At 39.1% G+C, this 25,988-nt stretch overlaps 1 protein-coding gene across 5 annotated transcripts in view; it reads right to left on the bottom strand.

Annotated features, from left to right (window-relative positions):
• Positions 1–25,988, bottom strand: part of usp42 (ubiquitin specific peptidase 42) — a 90,295-nt gene that overhangs the window by 51,566 nt on the left and 12,741 nt on the right. For 3 of the 5 annotated variants that reach the window (XM_059978991.1, XM_059978988.1, XM_059978989.1), the window contains 4 exons: positions 23,108–23,372; positions 18,241–18,450; positions 6,343–6,453; positions 1,654–1,756 (listed from right to left, as the gene is read on the bottom strand). In XM_059978991.1, the coding sequence (XP_059834974.1) occupies positions 1,654–1,756; positions 6,343–6,453; positions 18,241–18,450; positions 23,108–23,366 (683 nt within the window). In that variant the 5' untranslated portion in view covers positions 23,367–23,372. Of the gene's footprint in view, positions 1–1,653; positions 1,757–5,469; positions 5,534–6,342; positions 6,454–13,153; positions 13,227–18,240; positions 18,451–23,107; positions 23,373–25,988 lie in introns of those variants that run through there. The other 2 variants (XM_059978992.1, XM_059978993.1) reach the window with 2 other exon arrangements.

Consider the following 25,988-nt stretch of genomic DNA (forward strand, 5'->3'; position numbering starts at 1 on the left):
AGGACTTTCATATGAAGAAAGACTGGATCGACTAGGCTTATACTCACTGGAATTTAGAAGATTGAGGGGGGGAATCTTATTGAAACGTATAAAATTCTAAAGGGATTGGACAGGCTAGATGCAGGAAGATTGTTTCCGATGTTGGGGAGGTCCGGAACGAGGGGTCACAAAGGGGAAACCTTTTAGGACTGAGATGAGGAAGAACTTCTTCACGCAGAGGGTGGTGAATCTGTGGAATTCTCTGCCACAGGAAACAGTTGAGGCCGGTTCATTGGCTATATTTAAGAGGAAGTTAGATTTGGCCCTTGTGGCTAAAGGGATCAGGGGATATGAAGAGAAAGCAGGTACAGGGGTCTGAGTTAGATGATCAGCTATGATCATACTGAATGGCGGTGCAGGCTCGAAGGCCGAATGGCCTACTGCACCTATTTTCTATGTTTCTATGCCCAATAAAGTGGCTACTGAGTACATGTGCTAAGATAGTGAAAAATTTGTCTTGCATTCTGGACATTACAGATCAAATCATGACACAGTGCATTGAACTAAAACAATAAAAGTGTAAGAGCTACCCAAAAAAGTGAAGTGCAGGTAAATGATAAAGTGCAAGATCATAACAAGGAAAATGGAGACCAAGAGCCCATCATATTGTATAAGAAGTTTGTTCAAGACTCTGATAACAGTGGGATAGAAGGTATCCTTGAGCCTGGTACTCTATGCTTTCAGGCTTTTGAATCTTCAGTCTGAAGGGAGATGGGAGAAGAGAGAATACCTGGGGTGCGTGGGTCTTTGATTATCCTGGCAGTTTACAGAGGCAGCAAGTATAGGCAGAATCCATAGAGGGGAGGCTGCATCCTGTTTAAACAAATTTCTGCTAAGTGCTATTTTAAATTATGCATGAGAGAATTTATATAAACTTAAAACCATTTATAACCCTCCAATTCTTGTGGAGAATGTGCATTATAGCTTGTTCCCAGGTTACAAAAGGATTCTGTTTGTGAATTGCTTGTAACCTGAACAGTTTGTGTTGAAAATGGAGCTGTAAACTGAGCTTCCAGGCAACAGGAATGCATGCAGACTCACAGCAGCCATCAAATTCGTCCTGCTGGTCTTGCTCATACATACAAGCTGTAGACAAGTTGGCCAGTTGTAAACTAGGGTGGACCTATAGCCTGCTTTTATGATATAACTGGGGATAACTGACATATTTTATTGTGCAAGAGTACTTTTATATATGAAGTATGCAAATCTGATATTAGTATTCAATGCAGGAGGATGAGAGGTGACTTGATAGAGGTGTACAAGATGATGAGAGGCAAAGATAGAATGGACAGCCAGAGACCTTTTCCCAGGGCAGAAATGGCTAATACAAGGGGCTATAATTTGAAGGTGTTTGGAGCAAAGTATATTGGGGATGTCAGAGGCAGTTTTTACAGAGTGGTAAGGGCAGTGGTAGAGGAGATACATTAGGGACATTCAAAAGACTCTTAGATAAGCATATGGATGACAGGAAAATGGAGGGTTATGTCATAAAAAAGAGTTGGACCAATCTTAGGTTAAGGGATGGTACAATATCATGGAGCAAAGGATCTACTATTCCATGTACAATGTTCCATGAAATACTAAGTCACACAATCTTCATTTAGACATACTCACTTGTTGCTTCCGTTCAGGCATGCTTTCTGGAGAGCATCAACTGTGTAACGTAGGAATTCGTGAGCATCTTCCTGGTTTCCAAATCGGAAATGTTTTGCTATCCCTAAAAGATTGAAAATTTAATAATGGAATTGACTAGTATAGTAACTAAAGTTCAGATCACTTTGAAAATTAAATCTTTTATCATGAATGCAACTTTGAGACTGTTACCACGGGAAAGGTTTCTTCCATAAGTTTTGGACCTGTGCTGAATTGGCTGACGCATGACAGGGCCATTGTCTTTAATGCTCTACACTAGCATGGGAAGTGAGGAAATGAAGCCACTTGTAATTCCTGCCATTGTATCCATTCTAATGCCCTTTGCTGAGGTACAACATACAGGTTCAAACTTAGATGTGAAACCCCTCTTTTAATCATTAATTGATTAGCAATATGAAATAGCAGAACTGCAGGTCAATCTCCCTGAAGCTACCCTCCATTAGGGAAGAGACAGGCTATCCACAATGACCAGGTTAGAAAAGGCAAACTCCAATTCATATTTACATTCCACGTGTTATGTCAGTGAGAACACAAGAGGACTGCATGATTAGACAGGTTAACATCAGTCAGGCAGCGATTGCAATGATAATCAATTGTAGACACTGAAGAACTTCAGTATGTACTTTATTTTCTTTTTATTTAGAGACACAGTGTGGACCAGGCCCTATCAGCCCATGAAAAGTGCTGCCCAGCAACCCATGTTGCTGCCCAATCACAGACAATTTACACTGACCTATTAATCCAACTGGTACAACTTTGGACTTGTGGAGGAAACCACAGCATCCACAGGAAACCCATGCGCCAACGCGAAGGACAAACAAACTTCTTACAGAGGATACTGATGCTGGAACTGAACTCCAAACTGCAATGCCCTGAGCTGCAGTGGCATCGCGCTAACTGCTATGCTACCATGGCACCCTGCCATATGTTGTGTGTATGTACAATTGCAAGCAGCCGAGGATGGTCTCCAAATACTGAACGACTTATTCGTTAGAACCTAATTTATATCATGTACATGAGTAATGAACTGCAGAAAGAATTAAAACAATTAGTTAAACCATAGAACACTACGGCACCATACAAGCCTTTCAGCCCTCCATGTTGTGCCGACCCATATAATCCTTAAAAAAGTACTAAACCACACTACCCCATAATCTTCCATTTTTCTTTCATCCATGTGCCTGTCCAAGAGGCTCTTAAATACCCCTAATGTTTTAGCCTCCACCACCATCCCTGGCAAGTCATTCCAGGCACTCACAACCCTCTGTGTAAAAAAATCTTACCCCTGATGTCTCCACTAAACTTCCTCCCTTAATTTTGTACCTATGCCCTCTGGCGTTTGCACTATAATTTACACTAATTAAGCCTACTGTCACAATAATTGTTCATGTTGATAAATGCTTTACAGCTGAATTGAGTTAGGATACCAACTCCTTGAAGTTCATATACTACCACACTTAATTTGAATATCCCAATGGTCCAGAACTAAACTACAGAAGTTAACTGATCAGAATAAAACCAACACAATAGGTTTTGCTTTATTTCTTTGCAGCAACAACCACTGAACAATTATCAAACAATATTAATTCACATTATCTATTTAAGCTTATCCTTCATGAGACCCGAGATTATCACAACAAGACTAGGCATGGACTGGGACGGAAACAGGCACAATAACAGTCCGGCAGATTAGATGGGCCAAAGGGCCTGTTTCAGTGCTCTGAAGCTCTATCACTCTGTGAAAAGAGCTGGAATGGGAGAAGGGGAAACTGAAGGACGGAAATACATCTTTACACTTAAAATGTGATTTAACAATTTTGAAGCATCCTATGTGAACTAATGAAACAGTTCAGGTACCAGAGTAAAATACTCCAGTGTTAATACTTGAAATCAAAGAGCTACCAGTCCAAAAATAATCTGGACTATTTATATAGTGTCTGATATTTGTTCAATATTTCCATTTAATGCATCAAGTATGGCAATCTTTTGCCCTGATGCTTATTTTCCAGTCCACCAGAAACCTCTTCACAACCCAATAAGCATAAATCCACATTGACTAAGTAATCTACAGACATTGTGCAAAGACCATAAGACATACAAGAAGAATCAGGCTATTTTGTCCATCAAGTTTGCTTGACCATTCCATCACGGCTGATTTATTAACCCTCCCTTCTCTATTCTCCCTTTGACATATTTACTATTCAGATCACATGTACATCGAAGCATACAGCAAAATTTGTCGCTTGTGTTAACAATTAACAAACCCAAGATTGTGCTAGGGCAGCCCACCAGTCTCATCACCATCAACAACCTATCTACCTCCGCTTTAAATGAAGCCAGTGACAGCCTCCACAGCTGTCTGTAGCAATAAATTCCAGATTCACCACTCTCTGGCTAAAGAATTTCCTCATGTCTGTTCTAAAGGGATGTCCTTCTATTCTGGTAAGAATAGAAGGCAAGAACTGCTGGATTCAGAAGATTCATTTCCCCCACGCCCCAAATATTATTTATAGGCCAGAAGCAGGAACAATTTCTCTTCAACCTCTTAAACTAACCCCATGTGATCGTAGTATCAGCTAAAGAAAGCCTAATCATCAGGACATCGCCACTACAACACCATGTAGAGAATTATGTTCACCCTTCAGAAAAGGTAAACAGTGCATTTTGGTTGACTGGGTTAGCAGACAAATCCAAGTACATCCTGAAATTCTAAACTGAAGCCTACAATTTGAAATGACAGATTTTGTTTACTAAAATGCTGCCTAGTCACTATAAACAGAAAATACACACAAACACTATACTTCAAATGCAGGGTGATTGACACTATAAATTATCATAAAAATTAGCCTCTACATCTGTTTCACCCTTAACCTGCAGTTCTAATCTCACCCAACCTCAGTGGAAAAAGCCTCCTTGAATTTACCCTATCTATACCCCTCAATTTTGTCTAGTTCTACCAAATGTCTCCTCATTCTCCTACGCTCCAGGGAATAAAGTCCTAACCCATGTAACCTTTCCCTATAACTCAGTTTTCTTCTGATGGCTGTAGTCCCACCAATTGCTAAATCTTTTTCCAGTTATTTTGCAGCATTCCATACAATTCCTCAGTACTTTACACGCAGTTATTTGGAAAAGAAAAGCTTCCAAGATTTAATACCTTGGTAAACTCTCGTAAGGTAGCAACAAATCTAACTCCCCTTAAACACCAGCCATTACGGAAAGTTACCAGAGTGCACACAATCATGCTCTCCACCAACTAATTCTATTGCACTTAATTAGTCATTCCAATTGCACCAAAGATTTTCAGTTATGCTAGAGGCTCTAATTTAACGAACGACCATGAGCAAGTCACTAAGAATAAATGATCTCAATATTTTAAAGAGTTGCTTCATTAAAACAACAACTCTGTTCTCTAGTACTACTGGAAAACTATACAGTAATTCAGAAGTTTCAACCTTTCTGGAATACTGAAGATTATAAGAGGGCAGAAACTTTAAAGTAAAGAATCAGGAGAATAAAGTACATCATCATAAAAAAAATTCTTAAAACAGGGCCTGATTTTCAACAATTCAGTACTCGCAAAAAAATGTTTCAGCACTTTTATGTAGGTCTGTCATTTTGCAAAGTTTATTTTGGGGCATTTTGCAAACTTGAGCATTGATCAGGATATCAAATTAGTAATCACAAGTATAAAGTTTTCCCATTTTTTAATGAATGCATCAAGTGTAGAGGACGTTCCTTATAAGTTTGGTAAAAATCTAATAAAGTCTAACTTACTGAGGTCTCGTGCTTAGGTGCTGTATCCAGTTCACCTACTGTTTTATCAAAAGGTACCACGAGTCTGAAGAGAAAAATCACTGATCAAGTTTGGTGAAAATCAGATAAAATGTTAAGTTACTGAGGTGATAAGTTAGCGTTCATGTATAAGGTCTACAGAAGCACAGTCCAGCACACCAGGCATGCTATTTTCAAAGGGAACCCAAGATAATAAACAGAAAGTCATGAGTTCTTTTAAGTTCTCATGAATTCTTGGGTTATTGAGATGTAATACCAATGAAGTGCTTTACACAAAAAACAAATCTCCATATTAAAACCTCTTCTTTTTTTTAAAATCTTTAACCTTAGCTTGTATCTGGCACAGGATTGTTAAGAATCCTTCTCCCATGAGGTGCACTGACTTTAAAGGGGCATTGGGTCAAATTCCATGGAATTTTTTTAAAATTAAGGCTTTTGAGGGGGAAATTGCATCCCATAAAATTACAAACCAGTAGCCTAGTAAGCAGTTTCAAATCAAAGTCAATAAGATTCTCAAACTAGACACAGTGGAACTTCCATTATCCACATTTCAATTATCTGCCAAGACTTGTGTACAAATTCTTACCTTACTAAACAGCCTGCTAATATCAATCTCCTTCTGACAGAAGTTAACCTTAGGCATAAGAAAGATTACATTTAGTTTTTGTTATGTGAATAAATCTTCTTTGTGCCAAGAGATTTCTTTTATACTACACATTTTGAAATTTGTGGTTATCCATCGATTTTCAATGTCTACTGCAGAATGTTACATAAAGGCAGATAATTGAGGTTCCACTGCATTGTTACTTTGACAGTTTATTGCATCAAGGGAACTCAAGAAAAAGCAATTCTTACGTCTAAGATCATTGATGACAGACATGGGCTTGATGACGTTCCCGGAGTTGGAGAAGACCTGGGTGATATGGTTCTGCAACATGCACATCATACAGAACCCCTGCTCATTACCTACAATGAAAAATAATTAGCATTAACCAAACAACGTTCTGTTTACACCAGCAAATTAGCAAAGTGTTCATGCAGAATACGCTATGCCATGGTGGTGCAGCAGTAAAAGCGACGCTATTACAGTTAGAATTTGGAGTTCAATCCTAGCACTGTCTGTAAGATGTTTGTTCATGCTTTCCCTGAGCCCATGTTTGCTCCAGGTGCTCTGGATTTCTCCCAAAGTCCAAACTGATACTGGTCAGTAAGTTAATTGGTCATTGCAAATTGTCCTGTGATTAGGTTAGGGTTAAAAAAGTGGGTTTCTGGACAGTGGGCTGGAAGGGCCTGTTCCACACTGTATCATCAAATACATTCTTTTAACATTACCTTTCTTCATTAACCTTTCTTTCCTGTAAACTGATCTCTCAAGACTTACTTTCAGAATGAAACCCTAAGTCTGCATCAAAACAGAATAAACAAAACTAAAATCCCTAGTAATAATAGGATCTGAAAAGACTGTCCCCCTTCATCAAAATATCAAACTGCAGATGATGGAAAATTAAAACAAAATCAGAAAATGCTAGGTCAGACCCCATCTGTGGAAAGAGACATGAGATTAACATTTCCGGTTTGAGACCCTTCATCAGAACCGTTCTGATAAAAGGTCTTCAATCTGAAATGTCGGCCCTTTTCCTTGTCTCACAGATGCTGCATTGACCATACTTCCAGCAGATTCTGTTATCCTTATTCAGTTAGTCTCCTTGAACACTTCTGTTCAACAGTACATAACTAACCTTGCAAACCCACCCCCACCCCCATCATTTTAAGGAATGCCATCAAAGGTGCTGTTTCCATCTCTATCACCATTTGGTTTCCCACGGTCTCCTCCTATCCAAGTGCAGGTTTCAGCGAGTGGTCACTTAGTGTCAGCTATCAACGTTAAAAGGCCTTTTCATCACCAGAGCAAAGAAAAGAGATGGAAAAGTTGCTACTGGGTCCACCCACCTATTCATCAAATTGGTCATCGGGGAGACACCACTAGTACATCACCAGATGTTGTCCTGGTAGTGATGAACTTGTAGCATCTCCCTGATGGCAATTTGATGAATAGGCAATTCGAAAGCTTACTTCCTGTAGCTATCCAGCTTCCCAACAAAACTCACTCAGGTAAAAGAAAAACTAACTGTCCTTGCAGAACATTTATTAATAATTATTTAGTCTGCTTGTGTGCTCACATTTAAGTTTGATTATTGATATTTGTGCATGTGATCATTCTGCTAGTTGTCAATTGTGCATGGCTGTTTTCACTACTGTCTTGTAAAATGATGGTTGTTATGTTGTCTATTGTGCTGCCCTGTTTTATTCTTGGCACAATCAATTCTGGTATGCTTCACATATTAGTAATAAAGTGATTCTGATTCTATCTAAATAGTGCTGCCAAAAGCAGATCTGAACCTGTGCAGGTTTCTGTAATCCTTCAATATATTAGATTTAGGTTCATTTATTTATCATGTGAACATGCTCACAATGCTCAGAACAACACAGAACACAACAAGCAACAAAACAACAGCAAAACGAGCCCCGTTCCTCCCTCCCGCTCATCCACACACATAACCTATCTCCATCTATATGGTACTCTATGGCAAATTGCATAAATGTCTTTGGGGAGCTTACATCCATAACAGCTCTCAGTTTTAACATTATCAGTATTGTCAGGCTGTTTTACCAAGAAATAGAAGGGCAAGGTTTTTAATTTTTCCAAGCTCAACACTGCTACGAAGACTTTAGCAACTGCTTTCAACAATAATTTTATTTAATTTAATAAATTTAATAAATATTACTCCACTGTAATATTTAAATATTACAGAAAATATAGACCAAAGTGCTTTACAATGGGATAAAAGTACAAATACGAAAATAAAATAAAGAAATAAAAAATAAACCCGTTAAGTAAATGACAAAAAGATACAAGTTAAAAGCCAGGTCAAATAAACAGGTTTTGAGCTTGCATTTAAAAGTGTCAACTGAGACTGCATCCCCTACAGTTTTAGATACTGAATTCCATGGTTTAGGAGCAAAGCTAACCTGCTAATTATCTTTTGAGGGAGACTGTTTAAATTTAAGAGACAGGCGGAAGAAGACATGAGAACTTGAGCAGGCTTATAAAAAGAAAATGACTCTGATGCCATTGAGAGGTTTAAGAACAAGAGAACTTTAAAATTAATTCTAAAAGATACAGGAAGCCAATGACAAGTTGTTAGGACAGCAGTGATATGTCACCTCATCCTGGTTGAGATTAAAAGTCTAGCAACTCTGAATGAGTTTATTATTCAGAATCATGAATTTTGAATTCTTTCCATCTTCATCACCAAACTCACCATCAATTTCATTCAATTAACCAGCCACACACACAAGCTAACTAAGATTTTGTCACGGAGCTTTGCCACTGGAGCCCACATCCTCTCCACTAGGCCATTTTGCTTCTCCTGCCACTGACATCCTTATACTGTACATCCAAGTCACCCCCAGACTCAAATCCTCCCATTCATCTCAGTCAGCTCCAAACTGCCCAAACTCTTGACCCCATAATACCAATCCTCTATTGTATGTGGATAGCAAGTGCCTTCGCCTGTTCCGCAGGGCAGCAATGGCCAACACCAGAGGACATCAGCTTAAGGTGAGTGCAAGGCAGTTTAGGGGAGATGACAGAGGTAAATGTTTTAATTTTCTATAAACAGAGAGTAGTAGTAGGTGCATGGAACACACTGTGGGATTTGTAATGGAGGCTGATAATATGGACATTTCAGAGACTCTTAAAAAGGCACATGAATAGAAGAAAAATGGAGAGTTATGGGCTGTGTGGGAAGGACGGATTAAAGTGATCACGGATCAGGTTTACACTGATCAGCAGATCAATATGGGCCGAAAGGCCTGTACTATTCTATATAAAGCATTAACTCTACTCAGTTACAGTTGTCCTGCAGTTTGCAATTGTATTATACATTTTGAAATCTGAAATACTGAAAAGAAACATTAGTGTTGGGGAAAGCAACCCCATGTACAGCTCAAATGTACAAAGAATCTTGTACTCACTGTGTGTTAGAACACATTTAATGAAAGGCTGCACAGTAACCCGTCTTCAAAGACCAAAAATAACTTCCTACACTCCAGGAATTTCATTTAAACTATTTTAAATAAGACATGTGGTGCTGATGCCAGATTCTTAACTTCATGTTTAAAGTGCCTCTGGCAACAGGATAACACACTAACAATGCTAAGCTGCCGACTTTCTCAGGTGGGCAATTTCTATCTGTGTAACACCAGCCAACTTCCTTCAACTTAGATCACATACTGAAAAAAAAATCGCCTACATCTTTATTAATGCACTTCTGGTTAGCCTTCATGTTCAATATTGCTATCTTGAAGTGACTTAACCCTGTTTGGTGTCCTGATTTCCATTCACATATCTCTTCCAGGCAGGCTGACCCACATTGGTTCTGCCAAGCAATATATCAATTTCAAAACCTGCATATTTTTAAACTCCTCTGTAGTGGAACTTCACAGCATGTGCATTCTTCCAACTCTGATCCAAGATCCCCAGATTAAATTGCTCCACTATAGATGCCTGTACTTTCACTTGTCCCAAGTTCTGAACTGCTTCACCAAAATATTCCCCTTCCTTTTCCTGTTCTAAGATGTTCTGAAGAGAAATGCTGGTGCTTTTCTCTTTATAGTGAAAGAGGATGAAAGGTGATACAATTGAGGCATACAGGATGATAAGAGGCATACATCAAGCAACTTTTTCCCAGGGTGGAAATGGCTAATACAAATGGGCGTAACTTTAAGATGACTGGAGGAAAGTGCGACAGAGGTAGTTTATTCCCCCAACACAGAACATGCTACCAGGAGTGGTGATCGAGGCAAATTTATTAGGGAAATTGTATCCCCTGTATGCACAAGAGATTGGAATCTGGAGCAACAATATGCTGGAGGAACTGGGCAGCAATTTGGGGAGGGAGGGCATTTGGGGAGGAATGATCTGTTGACATTTTGGGTCAAAATACTTCATCAGGATTATTTAAAGATATTTGTTTGTTACATTTTGGAACCTACTTCTACAGCATAGAACATTTCAGCAAGGTACAGGCCCTTCAGCCAACAATGTTATGTCAACTTTTTAAACCTACTCCAAGAACAATCTAACTCTTCTGCCCAACACAGCCCTCCTTTGTCATATCATCCATGTGCCCAAAGAGTTTCTTAAATGTCCCTAATGCAGCTTCCTCCAACACGACTCCAGGCAGTGCGTTCCATGCACCCATCACTTTGTAAACAAAAACTTACCTCTGACATACTTTCCCACTATTCTCCTCCAATCACCTTCATAATTATGTGCCCCAACCCCCTCCCAGAGAAAGAGTTGATCGATCTATGCCTCTTATCATTTTGTACACCTCTATCAAGTCACTGCTCATCCTCCTTTGTTCCAAAGCTCACTCAGCCCTTCCTCATAAGACATGCTCTCTAATCCAGACGGCATCCTGGTAAATCTCCTCTGCACCCCCTCTAAAGCTTCCATATCCTGCCTGTATTGAGACGGCCAGAACCGAACACAACATTCCAAGTATGTTCTAACCAGAGTTTACAGAGCCTAGTGGCTCTTCAACTCAATCCTCTTACTAATGACACCACCTATCAACTTGCATGGCAACTTTGAGGGATCTAGGCACAAGGATCCCAAGATCCATTTGTTCCTTCACACTGCAAATTCTACCATTAACTCTGTATTCTGCCCTCAAATTTGACCTACCAAAGTGAATCACTTCACATACTTCCAAATTGAACTCTACCTGCCACATCTCAGCCCAGCTTGCCATCCAGACAATGTCCTTTTGCAACCTACGACAACCCTCTACACTACCCACAATTTCACCATTTGTGTCATCTGCAAAATTGCTAACCCGCCATTCCACTTCCTCATCCAAATCATTTACAAAATCCACAGAAAGCACAGGTCCCAGAACAAATCCCTACAGAACTCCACTGGTCACAGACCTCCAAGCAGAATACACACTGTCTACCAACACCCTGTCTTCTGTGGGCAAGCCAATTCTGAAACAACAAAGCTAAATTTTCCTGCATCCGATGTCGCCTGCCTTTCTGAATGAGCTTTCCAGGAAGAACTTCATCAAATAACTAAGATCCATATCACCACATCCACTGCTCTACTTTTCTTTTTGTAATTTATTTTTTATTGAAGTTCATTAAACAAACATTTCCATAAGATGTATTTCAGACATTGTACATTGTACAGATTATACATCATATAATCATATATATCACAAATCTCCACAAAGTATTTATCTGAGGTATACACTTAGAGAAAAGAGTAGAAAGAAAAAACAAGCAAAAGGAAAGAACTATGTACAAGTAGGGAGTGATCTTTTTTTTTAACAACAGATCCATTGATTTGTGAGAATAAAATCAGGCCTATGAGGCATTATGTAGTTAAACCATTTTTCCCAGTATGAATCAAATTGTTCCAGCTTATGATTAACAGATGCTGTTATCTTCTCCATTTTGTAAATGTCCATTGTAATTTCCATCCATGTATTTAAAGTTGGGCTCTCCTGTGATAACCATTTCCTAGTAAGAGTCTTTTTACCAGCCACCAACAGTATATTCATTAAATATTTATCTCTTTTCAACCATTCTTGAGGTATATATCCAAAATATATGGTCTTACTCTCCAAGGGTATTTCACATTTAAAGATGTCTTGTAGGGTTTAGTGTATCCCCCTCCAATAGTTTTTGATAACAGGACAGTCCCAAAAAATATGATAACAATTTGCATTTTGATTTCCACAATTTCTCCAGTAAACAGGGAGGTTACTATCATAACGGGATTTCTGAGAGGGTGTAATAAAATATGTTATCAAGTTTTTCTATCCAAACTCCCTCCATTTCTGTGAATTGGTACCTCCATTGGTACTTCCATTGATACCTCCATATTGTTGTCCATTCTTCCTCCAATATAATTATCCCTCCTTCCTTCTCCCATTTTGTTTTAATGTATGAAGTCGAATGTGTTTTAAGATTTGACAACCCCTTATACATGCTTGAAATGATTCTACTAACATTATCTAAATTATATGCTTTTCTAAAGAGCTCTATCAAGCATGTATTTGCCTTGGTTACATTTTTAAGCTTCTTATTAACAAAAGAAATCTGTAAATATTGATAAAAATCTTGTTTTTCTAATAAGTGTTTCTCTTTAAGTATTTCAAAACTGAACAGTGTTCCTTCTTTCATTATGCTGTAAAGAACTGTTATTCCTTTAGCTGACCAGTCCTTAAATCTAGCATCCAATTTATTTGGTGTAAAATCAGAGTCATATGCACACCATTTAAGAATTGCAATATCCCCCTCTAGATTATATTCTTTTATAGTGGTTTTCCATATTTTAAGAGTCAATTTCACCCATGGGTTATCAGTAGTATTTATGTACCTTTGCAGGTTGTTATCAGCCAAAATTGCTTGTATGGGGATGGGAAGTACCCGCTCCTCAATGTTTTTCCATTGAGCGTCATATGATGGATTGCACCAACATATCACAGCTCTCAACTGTGCTGCAAAATAATAATCTCTAAGAGAAGGCAAGCCCCATCCCCCCTTTCCTTTGCTAATTGCAAAGTTTTGAGACAAATTCTAGGCCTTTTACCTTGCCAAATACATCTTGATAGCATCTTGTTCTATTCATTGAATTGATTTTGATTAATCTCTATTGGTAGGGTCTGAAAGAGATATAACAATCTGGGCAGTATATTCATTTTAATAGACTCAATCCTTGAACTGAGACTGAGAAAAGGAATCAGTTTCCATCTTGCCACATCTTCCTTAATTTTTTTATATAAAGGCTGATAATTACATTCTGATAATTTTGCCAAATCTTTTGCCATAATGATGCCCAAATATTTGAAAGACAGTGTGTGCCATGCCCAGGGGTATCAACTTTCAATTTCTCTTGTTGGGCTATAGTAATATGAAAGTAATTGGGTTTTATCTATGTTGATCTTGTATCCTGATAATTGACCATATTGTTCAAAGGATTGCATCAAATTAGGTAAAGAGTATGTTGGTTGCTCTAGATAGATCAAAATGTCATCCGCACAAGAAGCCAATTTATGCTCTGTCCCTTTAATAGTAATTCCCCTGATATCTTCATTTTGTCTGATGTATTGAGCTAATGGTTCCAGATATAGCGCTGAGTAGTGGTGACCATGCACAACCCTGTCTCATGCCTCTTTCTAGGGTAAGACTATTTGATAAATATCCATTGATTTTAATCCTAGCAGTAGGATTGTCATATATTGTCTATATAGTTTTAATAATTGTGTCTTGGAAACCAAATCTATGTAAAATTCTAAAGAAAATTCCAATTAACCGAATCAAATGCTTTTTCAGCGTCTACGCTTATCACTATCGCTTCGATTTTATTTTTTTGTATATGATCCACAATGTGAAGTGTCCTTCGTATATTGTCTTGAGTCTGGCATTGTCGTATAAAACCTGTCTGATCATTACGTATCAGTATGGGTAGAAACTCCTCTAATCGTTTGGCCATGATGGAGGCAAATAACCTATAATCTACATTAAGAACAGATATTGGTCTAAATGACCCGCATTCCATTTTATCCTTGCCTTCTTTCGGTATAGCTGAGATTATTGCTTCCTTCCAATTGGGTGGCCTTTGTGCCTTTTTTAGAACCCAGTTCATCAGAATCAGCATTTAATCGCCAAGTATCTGTGCACACAAGGAATTTACTTCCGGCAGATGTTGTCTCTCTGCTCATAACAATAATAATGATAAATATAAATGAAAATATAGATTATACATACAGGTAGTGCAATCCAAGTAATAGTTAGCCGACAGTTAACCGGCAGTTAACTGTTCAGCAAAGTGACCGCTGTAGAGAAAAAACTTCTCCAGTGCCTATTAGTCTTAGTCTGGAGGGATCTGAAGCGCCTACCAGACGGAAGCAGTTCAAACAGTCCATGCGCAGGATGGAAGGAGTCCTTATGATGTTCCCCGCCCTTGTGGGGAGTAAAACAGGAATTAACTCATTTTTAAATTCTTTGTACCACTCTACCGTATACCCATCTGATCCTGGTGACTTGCTTAATTTAAGCCTACTAATTGTAGCTTTTAATTCAACGTCAGTTATGTCAGCAGTCATCCTTCTATTTTGTTCTTCGCTTAAAGTGGGTAACTCTAGAGAATTCAAGAAGGTGTCAATTTGGGTTATGCTTCCCCCTGGAACTTTGGAATATAGCATTTTGTAAAACACTTCAAAAGCTTCTTGAATTTCACTTAGCTTACTTTTTATCATTTTCGTTCTTGAGTCCCTAATTCTATGAATTATATTTTCTGCTATCTTCTTTTTCAGTATCCACGCCAGTATTTTCATAGATTTTGATCCACTATCATAATGTCTCTGTTTCAGAAACATTAAATTTTTCCTGATTTCTTGTGTAGCCAAATTATTTATTTCATTCCCAATTCTTTTAATTTCCCCTAATGTATCCTGTGCCAAATTCAATTTGTTTTTGCTCTAGTTCCTTCAGTCTATTTTGTAATTCCTCTAATGTTTTATTCCTTATTTTTTTCTTATATGAAGATATCGCTATAATTTTCCCTCTTAAGACCGCCTTCAGAGTATCCCATAAAATGGAAGGTAAAACCTCTCCATTATCATTAAATTCTAAGTAGAGACTAATTTCTTTTTTAATTTGTTCCTTAAGGTACAGATCATTGAGTAGACTTGAATTTAGTTTCCAAATAGTATTCTTTGGTTTAGGTCAAAATCAACAGATAAATATATAGGTGCATGGTCACTTACATCTATTGTCCCAATTGCACAGGTGTTTATTTTGTCCTTGTCTTTTCCAAATGTTATGAAATAGTCTATTCTTGTATATACAGAATGTGGAGCAGAATAATGAGTGTAATCCCTTCTGTCAGGGAAAAGGTCCCTCCGTATATCAATTAAACCAACATCCTCAAAAAGAGTATCAACTTTCTTATGTAAAGATTCTGTTTCATAGTTTTTCTATTGGAGAGTCTAAGTTTGGTTGTAATTGTAAATTTAAGTCTCCCCCACATATCACGAGACCTTCTGTTTCCGTTACCATAATAGCAGTAATTTTCTGAAAGAAACCAGTATCACTTCCCGGGGGTGCGTATATATTCAATAGAGTAACTGAATTGCCGTCTATATTCCCCCTTACCAGAATATATCTGCCTTCTTTATCTCCCGTTTTGAATTTTTTTTTTCAAAATTTAGCTTACTTGAGATAAGAATAGCAGCTCCTCTCCTATGTCCTGATTTATATGAGGAGAAAAACAGATGAGCAAAGCCCATTCTCTTTAGCTTTTTATGCTCATTATCACTTAAATGAGTTTCTTGTACATTTTGGATAAAATTCTCTTACATTTGATTGGATTTAATAGTCCATTTACATTAAAAGAAATGAATTTTACCTTGTCCTTAGCCATCTGTATTCATCTGTCAATGTATCATTGAAATTAGAATAAAATTTAATCGATCTACCCCCTGAACAAATAAGAACCAAGAGACTCAAATAATAACAAAAATGGCAATGAACGTGTGATCCCAAGGCTGAGGTCTCTAGTAAATGACCCTGCGCTGAGCTAGAGGAAATGTCTAGCTGTGGGGGATAACCCCTCCTATTTGTGAGTTGAGGGCCCCCATTGCAGTATTCATAAAAGTCAGTGAACAAATCCATTACACAGAAAAGATTTCCCTGTGTACTCCTCCTATATACACACATGCACACACAAATATATATACATGCATACATATACTCACATATACATAATATACACACACACACATACATACACACACATATACATACACATATATGCACACATATACATATATATATATATTCTTATTTTGGTGGGGAAAAAGGAGTAAGTGAGCGAATAAAGAACAATAACTAAGTAATATAAAATCCACATTATAATAAGTATTTCTCGAGAGAGGTATATCACTGTGTACTTTTGCTTCTGTTTAGCTTCTCAGCATTTTTAAAGTTAGCCAAACCTTATGGCTCTTCTGAAAGGAGTGAGGACTGTCTTTGGGAAACTCCCGGTCTCTTCTTGATATGTTTCTCTTGGCTTCCTCCCGTCTCCTGCCTTTTCGATTCTCGCACTATTTCCCAAGCCGAGCGATACAATTCCTCAGCCAGGCTTTCTTTCGTTTTGGTCATGCTGACGGACAACCCTTTGGCCTTCATGTCTGTAGTCACCTCTTCCACTGTCTGGTACAACTGCGTCCCGTTGTCATAAAACACTCGAATTTTAGCAGGGTACAGAGTTTGAAATTTAATCTTATTTTGCTTTAGTACTTGCTTTACTTTGGAGTATTCTTTGCGTTTCTGGAGGACCGTGGGGGGGGGGAGGGTAATCTTGGTCGAAATATATTAATTTATCCTCTAAAATCACTCACTTCTTACCCCAGGCCCTTTGTAGAATCTCCGCCTTGATGCTGTACAGAACTTAATTATAATTGATCGTGACTTTCTATCCCCGGTAGGTTTTGGAACGAGCGCATGGTGCGCTCAAGCAGTTTACCTTCTTGGTGATGTATGATTTTTATTGTCTTGCCCAGTATCCATTCCACGTTTTGAACACGATCTTCCACCTTCTCAATGTGAGTCTCTGCCACCGCTATTTTTTGATTAATGCTGGCGAGCTCTGCCTTAATATCACGGAGCTGCTGCTTTATATCTTTCTGGACCTCCATTATTTCTTTCAAGATTTCAAACATATTCGCCGCTTCATCTGAATGAGGCCCAGCAGCCACCTCGCATGCGTGCGGTTGGGTCGGAGAGCCGCTTGCTGCACTCCTCTCGGACTCAGGCTCCGCAGCGTCGCTTTTTAAATTTCCGTTCTTTTTCCCCATTCTTGCCCCTCTTTTCAGTTCAAATTTTTTTCGAAAAATACTATATTTGACGGGTTAATGGGGCTTAATACGCATTTTTCCGGAGGAGCTAGAGACTTAAGCTGCCATTCTCAACGATGACGTCACTGGAAAAACCCCACTGCTCTACTTTCAATGTGCTTGTCACATCCTTAAGGAATTGAACTAAGCCTGTGGTAAAGAGGATTGCTCGTTGTTGTTTAACACCACTACTGTACAAAACTTTTGTTGATTTACGCTAAAATCGCATTGCAGGCCTTGGCTGAAATTTCCTCAAATGTTTTGCTACAGTTACTGGAAGTTTTATTTATTTATATTTTAAAGAGATACAGCGTGGAACTGGCCCTTCCACCCCAACGAGTCACACAGCCCAGTAACCCATTTATTTAACCCTAGCCTAATCACAGGACAATTTACAATGACCAATTAACTTACTAATCAGTACATCTTTGGACTGTGGGAGGAAACCCGCATGCTCAAAGGAAAGACAACTTCTTACAGAGGACGACAGAACTGAATTCCAAATTCCAACTCTAACAGTGAGTGTGAGTGTGTGTGTGTGTGTGTGTGTGTGTGTGTGTGTGTGTGTGCGCATGTATATATATATATATATATATATATATGCGCTGTAATATAACCTCTTGAAATTGTACACTCTTGGGCTGCATCACCACATCTTTCAATAGCAGTCCTAAAGACTGGCAATTCATGATATAACCTCAAAAGCATGTTACATGAGGTGGGGACAGGAAAAGTCAGGAAACAAATTCAATAGAATTAAAAAAAATCATCCACATACATGTTCTGGAATGTTCTCGGGATAGCATATAGTTTGCAAGAGGCGGTGTGTACGTCAAGCACTGCAGAGCGGAATTCAGGAAACAGGTATTGCCCAGGTTTTGGAGGCCAGCTCCTATTTTGTGGATTTGCTGCCATTTCAAAGAAATCTTCTCCGCTGGAAACAATATTTTTTGTGGAGGTGCTATCCCGTCACCACTGCCCAGCACATCTAAAATTAAAATAGGAAAATGAATGAAGATCTTGATTCAAATACATTAGCATTGGTTAAACAATACATATAGAGAAAACTACTTCCATTAAATGGTGCTTGTTATGATAATGCTCTCGGTAGAGGTGACTGAAGACGATAAAGCAGGTTAAGCTCAAAATAGTCTGGCTACCAGAAAGACAAACTGTATACTAATGGTATCATGTTTGGTGACCACATTATGGCAAGTGAATTTATGCACGTAACTTGCATGAATTTGTATGAATAAATTACCTGGCTATTACTGAGAGACATTACTGTTTCTCTTTACTCTACTCTTTAGTTGGACTCTGTGCTCAGTGATGTGGTTGGAACTCATTGCCACAGACGACTGTGGAGGCCAAGTCATTGGGTATACATAAAGCAGAGGTTGATAGGTTCTTGGTTAGTAAGGATGTCAAAGGTTACAGGGAGAAGGATAGCTTGGAACTAACTAAAATATGCTTTACAGAACTGAACAGCGAAGTGTCAAGTTTCTGAGCACCTTGCACTAATGTCAAATTTAAGCATCCATCTATGCTGGGGGCAATTTACAGAGGCCAATTAAGCACAAACCAGAGTATCAGAATCAGATTTAATATCATTGACATATGTCATGAAACTAACTGTTTTGCAGCAGCAGTACATTGCAAAACATAACACTAAATTACTGTAACATATATAACATACAATCTTAATATCTGTCTCAAAATAGGCAGCCACAAAACAAAGAAAAATGAAATCCTGCAAACAATAAAAATAAGCCAGTAACATTTTGAATTGAAGTTATACAAAAATGAATCCAGATACGAAGGCATCACTGCAGCCAGAGCAGGCCACAGCCTCAGTTCAGTGCAGAGCTGAGTAAACATAGTGCAGCTAGGGTTCCTTAACGTAGAACTATGTTTGCCAACACAGAGCAGAGAGCAAGTTAGTAAATCTGGTGGGAAAGGTGGCAGAGAAGGAGTGCCTCAGCTGGGTTTGGCAAGGTACAGACACACCCAATCCTGAGACAGCAAAGTCACTTGATACCAAACAACTGGATTATCGATCATTACAGAATGTCTCTTCAATGTTTCCCTCTCCCTTTCCCAACCACAATTCTCCTCTCCCTGTCCCCTTCCCACTCTTAGTTCACAATAGAGACCCGTATCAGAATCAGGTTTGTCATCACTCACACGTCATGAAATTAGTTTTTTTGTGGTAGCAAAAAAATGCAATATATAAAATTACTACAGTACTGCGCAAATGTCTTGGGCACCCTAACTACACAGTATATATGTGCCTAAAACTTATGCACAGTATTATATAAGTTAAATAAGCAGTGCAAAGAGAGGTAAAAATGAGTGAGGCAGTGTACGTTGATTCACTGTCTATTCAGAAATCTGATGGCAGAGGGGAAGAAACTCATGGACGTGAATGGAAATGGGAACACACGGGGAAATCCACATGATGGCAGAAAGAATTTAGAAATTCCACGTAGGCACCAGAGGTCAGTATGAAAGCCCAACCGCTGGAGTTGAGACATCTGTACGACCAGCAACACCACTCTGCAGCTAAATACACAAATTATGGCAGGTCATGTTTCATTAGCATTGATTTGGAGACCCGTGTGCAGCGTTTGTCAAATATTTGAAGGAGAATTCAGTGTAAGTGTCTAACATTTCTTCTTATGTACCAGACATGCCCAAAAATGTAACATTTTCCAAACGAAAACAAGGATCTTTTAAAATAACTATAGGTTTTATTGGAAAATATAATTTCCCTACAGAACTAGAGGTCATACATAGGTTAAGGGAGAAAGGTGAAATATTTAGGGGGAATTTTTTCACTTAAGTGGTGCAAGTGTGGACGAGCCGCCAGCGGAATTAGCAGATGCGGCTTTGATTTCAACATTTAAGAGAAATTTGGATGAGTATGTGGTTGGGAGGGATAATGGAGGGCTATAGTCCAAATGTGGGTTATAGCTTGGCACGGACTAAACAGGCTGTAGGGCCTGCTGCTGTGCTGTAGTATTTATGGTCTATGTGCGGGTGTTTGCAACTGAGAGATGCACTCTTTCTGGGCTTCTGCTTATTCTGCATCGACTGGTGGCCTGTTTCTGTGCTATAGAGCTCAATGACACTATTGCAAAATATAATGTTCAAATGTTACTAACTTAAGCAAAAATTATAAGCCGAGAAGGAAGCAAAGCTTAGCAATAAGTTAATAACTTTGTTTCGCATGCCTCTTCAGATAGTCAAACAAAAATAAATACTGAAATCAGTCAATAGTCATAATTAAAAATATTGCTATTTACAGAAAAACGTAGTTCAAGCAACAATTTAGCAATCAACTACACAAAAAAGGAAAATAGGAATCATTCAAAACTCAGGAAGATGTAAGTTAGTAGAATCATACAGCTAAAGTATTTTGAGGCAAATGCCTGCTTTTCAGTACAATTTCAGTACAGCACTAGGACAGATGGTTAAAAGACCAACATAATTTAGACCAGGGTTTCCAATCTTTTTTATGCCATGGACCAATACGATGGCAAGGGATCGGTGGACCCCAGTTTGGGAACCCTTGATCTAGACCGACAATTTAGTGCATCAGTACAAGTGCAATACTGTAAGGAGATGTCTTGGCTGTTCACATGAATGAATGCAAGTGATCTCATGGCACAATTCAGAGATGGGGAATTAAAGCCGTCGCAAATTACGCACAAACCAATTGGTCAATCACCTCGGAGGCTGCCGAGACTTCCCTGTGCAATCGACACCTGCATCCAGCTATAAATAGGGAGAAGATATCGGGAGCAATTGGCTGTGAAGTGTCAAGACATTCAGTGAGCAAGCTAAAACGTGCATACACAAAAAGGAATAGGAAGTAATAGGATACTTTGATAAGGTAAGATGGTGGGAAGAAGCCTATGAATTACTATATATACCAAAGGGAATAGAGCCATTGAGAACTATGGTACTTAAAGGTGAGAGTGGGATGCTTTAAGGGTGCTGTTGACCAAAGAGTGTATGTATAGTGCTAGGGTCCCTGAAGACTTTTGCACAGTAGAGTAGTAATTTTATGTATTGCATCATACTGCTGCCGCAAAATAAAAAAAACTTTCATGACATACTTGAGTGATGATAAACCTGATTCTGATATGGGTCCCTATTGTGGACTGAGTGTGAAGAGGGCAGGAAAAGGGGGTTCATGGTTGGAAAAAGGGAAGAGAGAGGGGAGGGAGAGGGAAGCACAAGAGAGACATTCTGCAATGATCTGTAAGACCATAAGACATAGGAGCAGAATTAGTCCATTTGGCCATCCAGTCTTCTCTGCTATTCAATCATGGCTAACCGACTGTTTGGAAACAAATGACCTTGCTTGGTGTGTCTGCACCTGCATCACATGTCACCCCTGGCACTCCCTCTCTGTGACCTGTCCCACACCCCTCCCACAGCACTCTACCCTCACCATTTCCAATATCCTTTGATCCTGCCAGTTTTACAAACTCATTCTCTGCTCCATGTTGAGAAATACAGTACTGTGCAAAAGTCTTGGGGTGTGTGTGTGTGTGTGTCTGTCTCTCTCTCTCTCTCTCATAAATATATATATATATATATATATGAATGTGTGTGTGTGTGTGTGTTTGTGTGTGTGTATATATATATATACACACATACACACATTCACACACAGAAAGACATACATGTTGTCCAGTTTTGTTTTAGTAGCCAGTTTCTTGCCAGATGGTCCCCATTCCCCAACCATTGGCGTGGACCTTGTTAATCCAGGTGACGTCTGAGCAGGTGTAATGTAAGTGCGAGGGGTCTAGCCCAAGATCCTTACTGGGCCATCACCACTGAGACTGAGACTGGAGCCCTGGATCCCTGCACTAGAGTCTGGTTCCTGGTGTCAGCCTCCAAAGCTGCATAAGAACAGGCACTGAGCACAAGAGCAATAGAAACAGGGGTTTTCAAACGACACAAGACCCAAGACTGCACAAGGAATCCACTGAAACCATTCAGCACATAGTAGCAGGGTGCAAGATGCAGGCTGGGAAAGCATACATTGAACGGCACAACCAAATTGCAGGAATTGTGTACAGGAGCGTCTGCGCTGAGTATGGATTGGATACTCCCAAGTTCAAATGGGAAACACCTAAAAAGGTAGTGGAGAATGACAGGGCTGAGATCCTGTGAGTCTTCCAAATACAGACTGATAAGCAGGTACTGGCCAACCAACCAGATAGAGTAATACTGGACAAGAGCAGAAGAAAGTAATAGATATGGCAATCCCGGGAATGACAGTAACATCAGGAAGAAAGAATATGAGAAGCTGCAGAAATACCAGGGTTTGAAAGAGCAGATGGAAAAGATGTGGAAGGTTAAAGCCAGAGTAATCCCGGTGGTGACAGCAGCAATTGGGGCTGTGACACCTGGACTGTGAGAGTGGCTCCAACATATCCCAGGATCAGTATATAATTGGAAAATATCAATACTATACGCCTGTCTGAGTATGTGATAGGTTTCAATGTAAATCCTCCCCCTTTCTTCTCAACTCTAGCAAGAAATTAACCAGCTGCATGGAAAACACAGGCAACAGCTATTAAACAATTCTGACATTACCTTCTGAAAAGAAAATGTTATTAAAAACTTACTTTGATCTTTTTGTACTGGTTGCTTTGGTTTCTCCTGTAGAGACATTGTATTGGTATATAGAGCAGCTCCAGGCATAGGTCCCAACATTTTGTTCTTCGGTACCTCTGTAATAGGAGATGTGGCACCCCAACTTGCTGTTCCTGGCTCCATGTTCTTCTCTTGGGCAATTCCAGAGAAAGGTGCCACAGAGCTGCAGGTCTGGTTCTTGCAAGCTGCAGTGTTTGAGGCCTCTGTCACTTTATCAACTATGGTCATCATTTATTTCTGAAAGAATACAGTTCAAATAAAGACAGTTAACTGCAAGATCGCCTTTAACTATTAAAACTGGCTTGCTCTATCTAAATAAAAGTCAAATCCACAATAACTTCAATATTTAAGTATTATTTACAATTGTTTCCTCTCTATATTAATGTTCAATTAAACAGGTGTCAAAGGCAAAATTTGAGAGCACTTGTCACCAACGTTCCCTCTAATTTTATTTAACAGTTGTGTGGCACTTTAATAACAACTTTAATATATTTTTGTAATATGCATGCTATGGATATTTAGAATGAAATACAGTGCAAGAAAATCATAAATTTTTTCTCATCTATCTTTACTCCAGCAGCGTGGGAGCATTTCAGTATTGCGTGGCCACACCCCCGCACAGCTGAGAAGGAACAGTGCTTTGTCTCATGATTTCCTTTTTATGCATCATGCTTTAAGAAGCACAACCATTTTTTTGTTGGCCAAATTCTCACTATTTTTTAAAAGGAGAAATAACATCCATTTGTATAACACCAGTAATATAAATACTGCTAAGTACTTGATAGAGAGAATTATTTTGAGATACAGCACGGTAATAGGTCTTTCCAGCCTAACAAGCCTGCAATGCCCAATTACACGTGACCAATTCACCTACAAACCCATACATTTTTGGAAGGTGAGAGAAAACTGGAGCAGCAGGAGGAAACCCACATGGTCATGGGAGAATGTACAAGTTCCTTACAGAGAGCAGAGGTACTGAATCCATATCACTGGCGCTGTAATAACATTACACTAACCCCTACACACCGTGCCAAGAGATCTGCAGTCTCCCTAAACATCTGCAGATCTGTTTCCACTGATTACTGCAGTGGCTAATACAGTCACATTGATGTGACCTTCCCTTTCCAGCTTCTGGTCTACCCATGTAGCTTCACTGAATGATCCTCTAGGAACAACCTCTTTCAAGCTCTGTTATAACAAGAAGTCAACTTCCCCCTCATCTCAAGCCTGTCACATCTATAGGAGATGTTATTAACTTCAAACTTTCTGCATAATCACTTACAGTTGAACTGCATGTGCATGCAACGAGAGCTGTACAACTCATCTCCTCCTACCTTAGGCCATGAACTTATCAATCAACCCTGCTGTGGACCACTTCTGGAGGTCCAAGACGCCGATTTCTACAAAGAAGGGATCCGTATGCTCCACGACCGCTGGACTAAGTGTGTAAATGTAGGAGGGGACTATGTTGAAAAATAAATGTGCTAGATTTTCTAAAATTGACTCCTATCTTAGGCCACAAACTTAAGAGTCACCCCTTGTACTGTATACATACTTCTATAATAAATGTACTTTGAATTTATAAGTACGTCATAAAAACCTGCTAACAAAACACGAGAAAACAGGTCCATCAAACCATTACAAAAAAACAGACACGAGTAGAAAATTGCACAGTATCATATTTCTGGAACAGCTGCCAATAGAAAAATGGCAATAAACATTTTGCGACTATTAAGTGAGGCAGGACAGCATGAAAGAAAGTGTTGAGAAAATAATGCTTAAAGGGGGCAGGAATTAAATAGTTGACTACAGAATGTTTAACAGTTCATTACTTTTGTATGATGAATAATGTAGGGAAAATTGCCAATGATATTTTGCCAAATACCACAAACAAAACTGCCTTCCACCATTTCTGGCTACTGTTTTAATCACAGACAACCCAATTAAAAAGAATCCAGACACAGCAAAAGGACTATATAGGAAATTGAAATACGCTAAATAATTTCAGTAACAGCAAGTAGCACCCATTTTCTATCCATCAATACGACCAGAGGCCAAAAGAAAAACCTGTCAAGAGCCAAACGTTGCTGACAACCCTCCATATTCAGGTTTACAAAGGTTGCTGACAACCCTCCATATTCAGGTTTAGAAACGTTGCTGACAACCCTCCATATTCAGGTTTACAAAGGTTGCTGACAACCCTCCATATTCAGGTTTACAAAGGTTGCTGACAACCCTCCATATTCAGATTTACAAAGGTTGCTGACAACCCTCCATATTCAGGTTTACAAAGGTTGCTGACAACCCTCCATATTCAGGTTTACAAAGGTTGCTGACAACCCTCCATATTCAGGTTTACAAAGGTTGCCGACAAACCTCCATATTGAGGTTTACAAACGTTGCTGACAACCCTCCATATTGAGGTTTACAAAGGTTGCTGACAACCCTCCATATTCAGGTTTACAAAGGTTGCTGACAACCCTCCATATTCAGGTTTACAAAGGTTGCTGACAACCCTCCATATTCAGGTTTACAAAGGTTGCTGACAAACCTCCATATTCAGATTTACAAAGGTTGCTGACAACCCTCCATATTCAGGTTTACAAACGTTGCTGACAACCCTCCATATTCAGGTTTACAAAGGTTGCTGACAACCCTCCATATTCAGGTTTACAAAGGTTGCTGACAAACCTCCATATTCAGGTTTACAAAGGTTGCTGACAACCCTCCATATTCAGGTTTACAAACGTTGCTGACAACCCTCCATATTCAGGTTTACAAACGTTGCTGACAACCCTCCATATTCAGGTTTACAAAGGTTGCTGACAACCCTCCATATTCAGGTTTACAAAC

This window comes from Hypanus sabinus, chromosome 9 (assembly GCF_030144855.1).
Source record: "Hypanus sabinus isolate sHypSab1 chromosome 9, sHypSab1.hap1, whole genome shotgun sequence".
Lineage (NCBI taxonomy): Eukaryota > Metazoa > Chordata > Chondrichthyes > Myliobatiformes > Dasyatidae > Hypanus > Hypanus sabinus.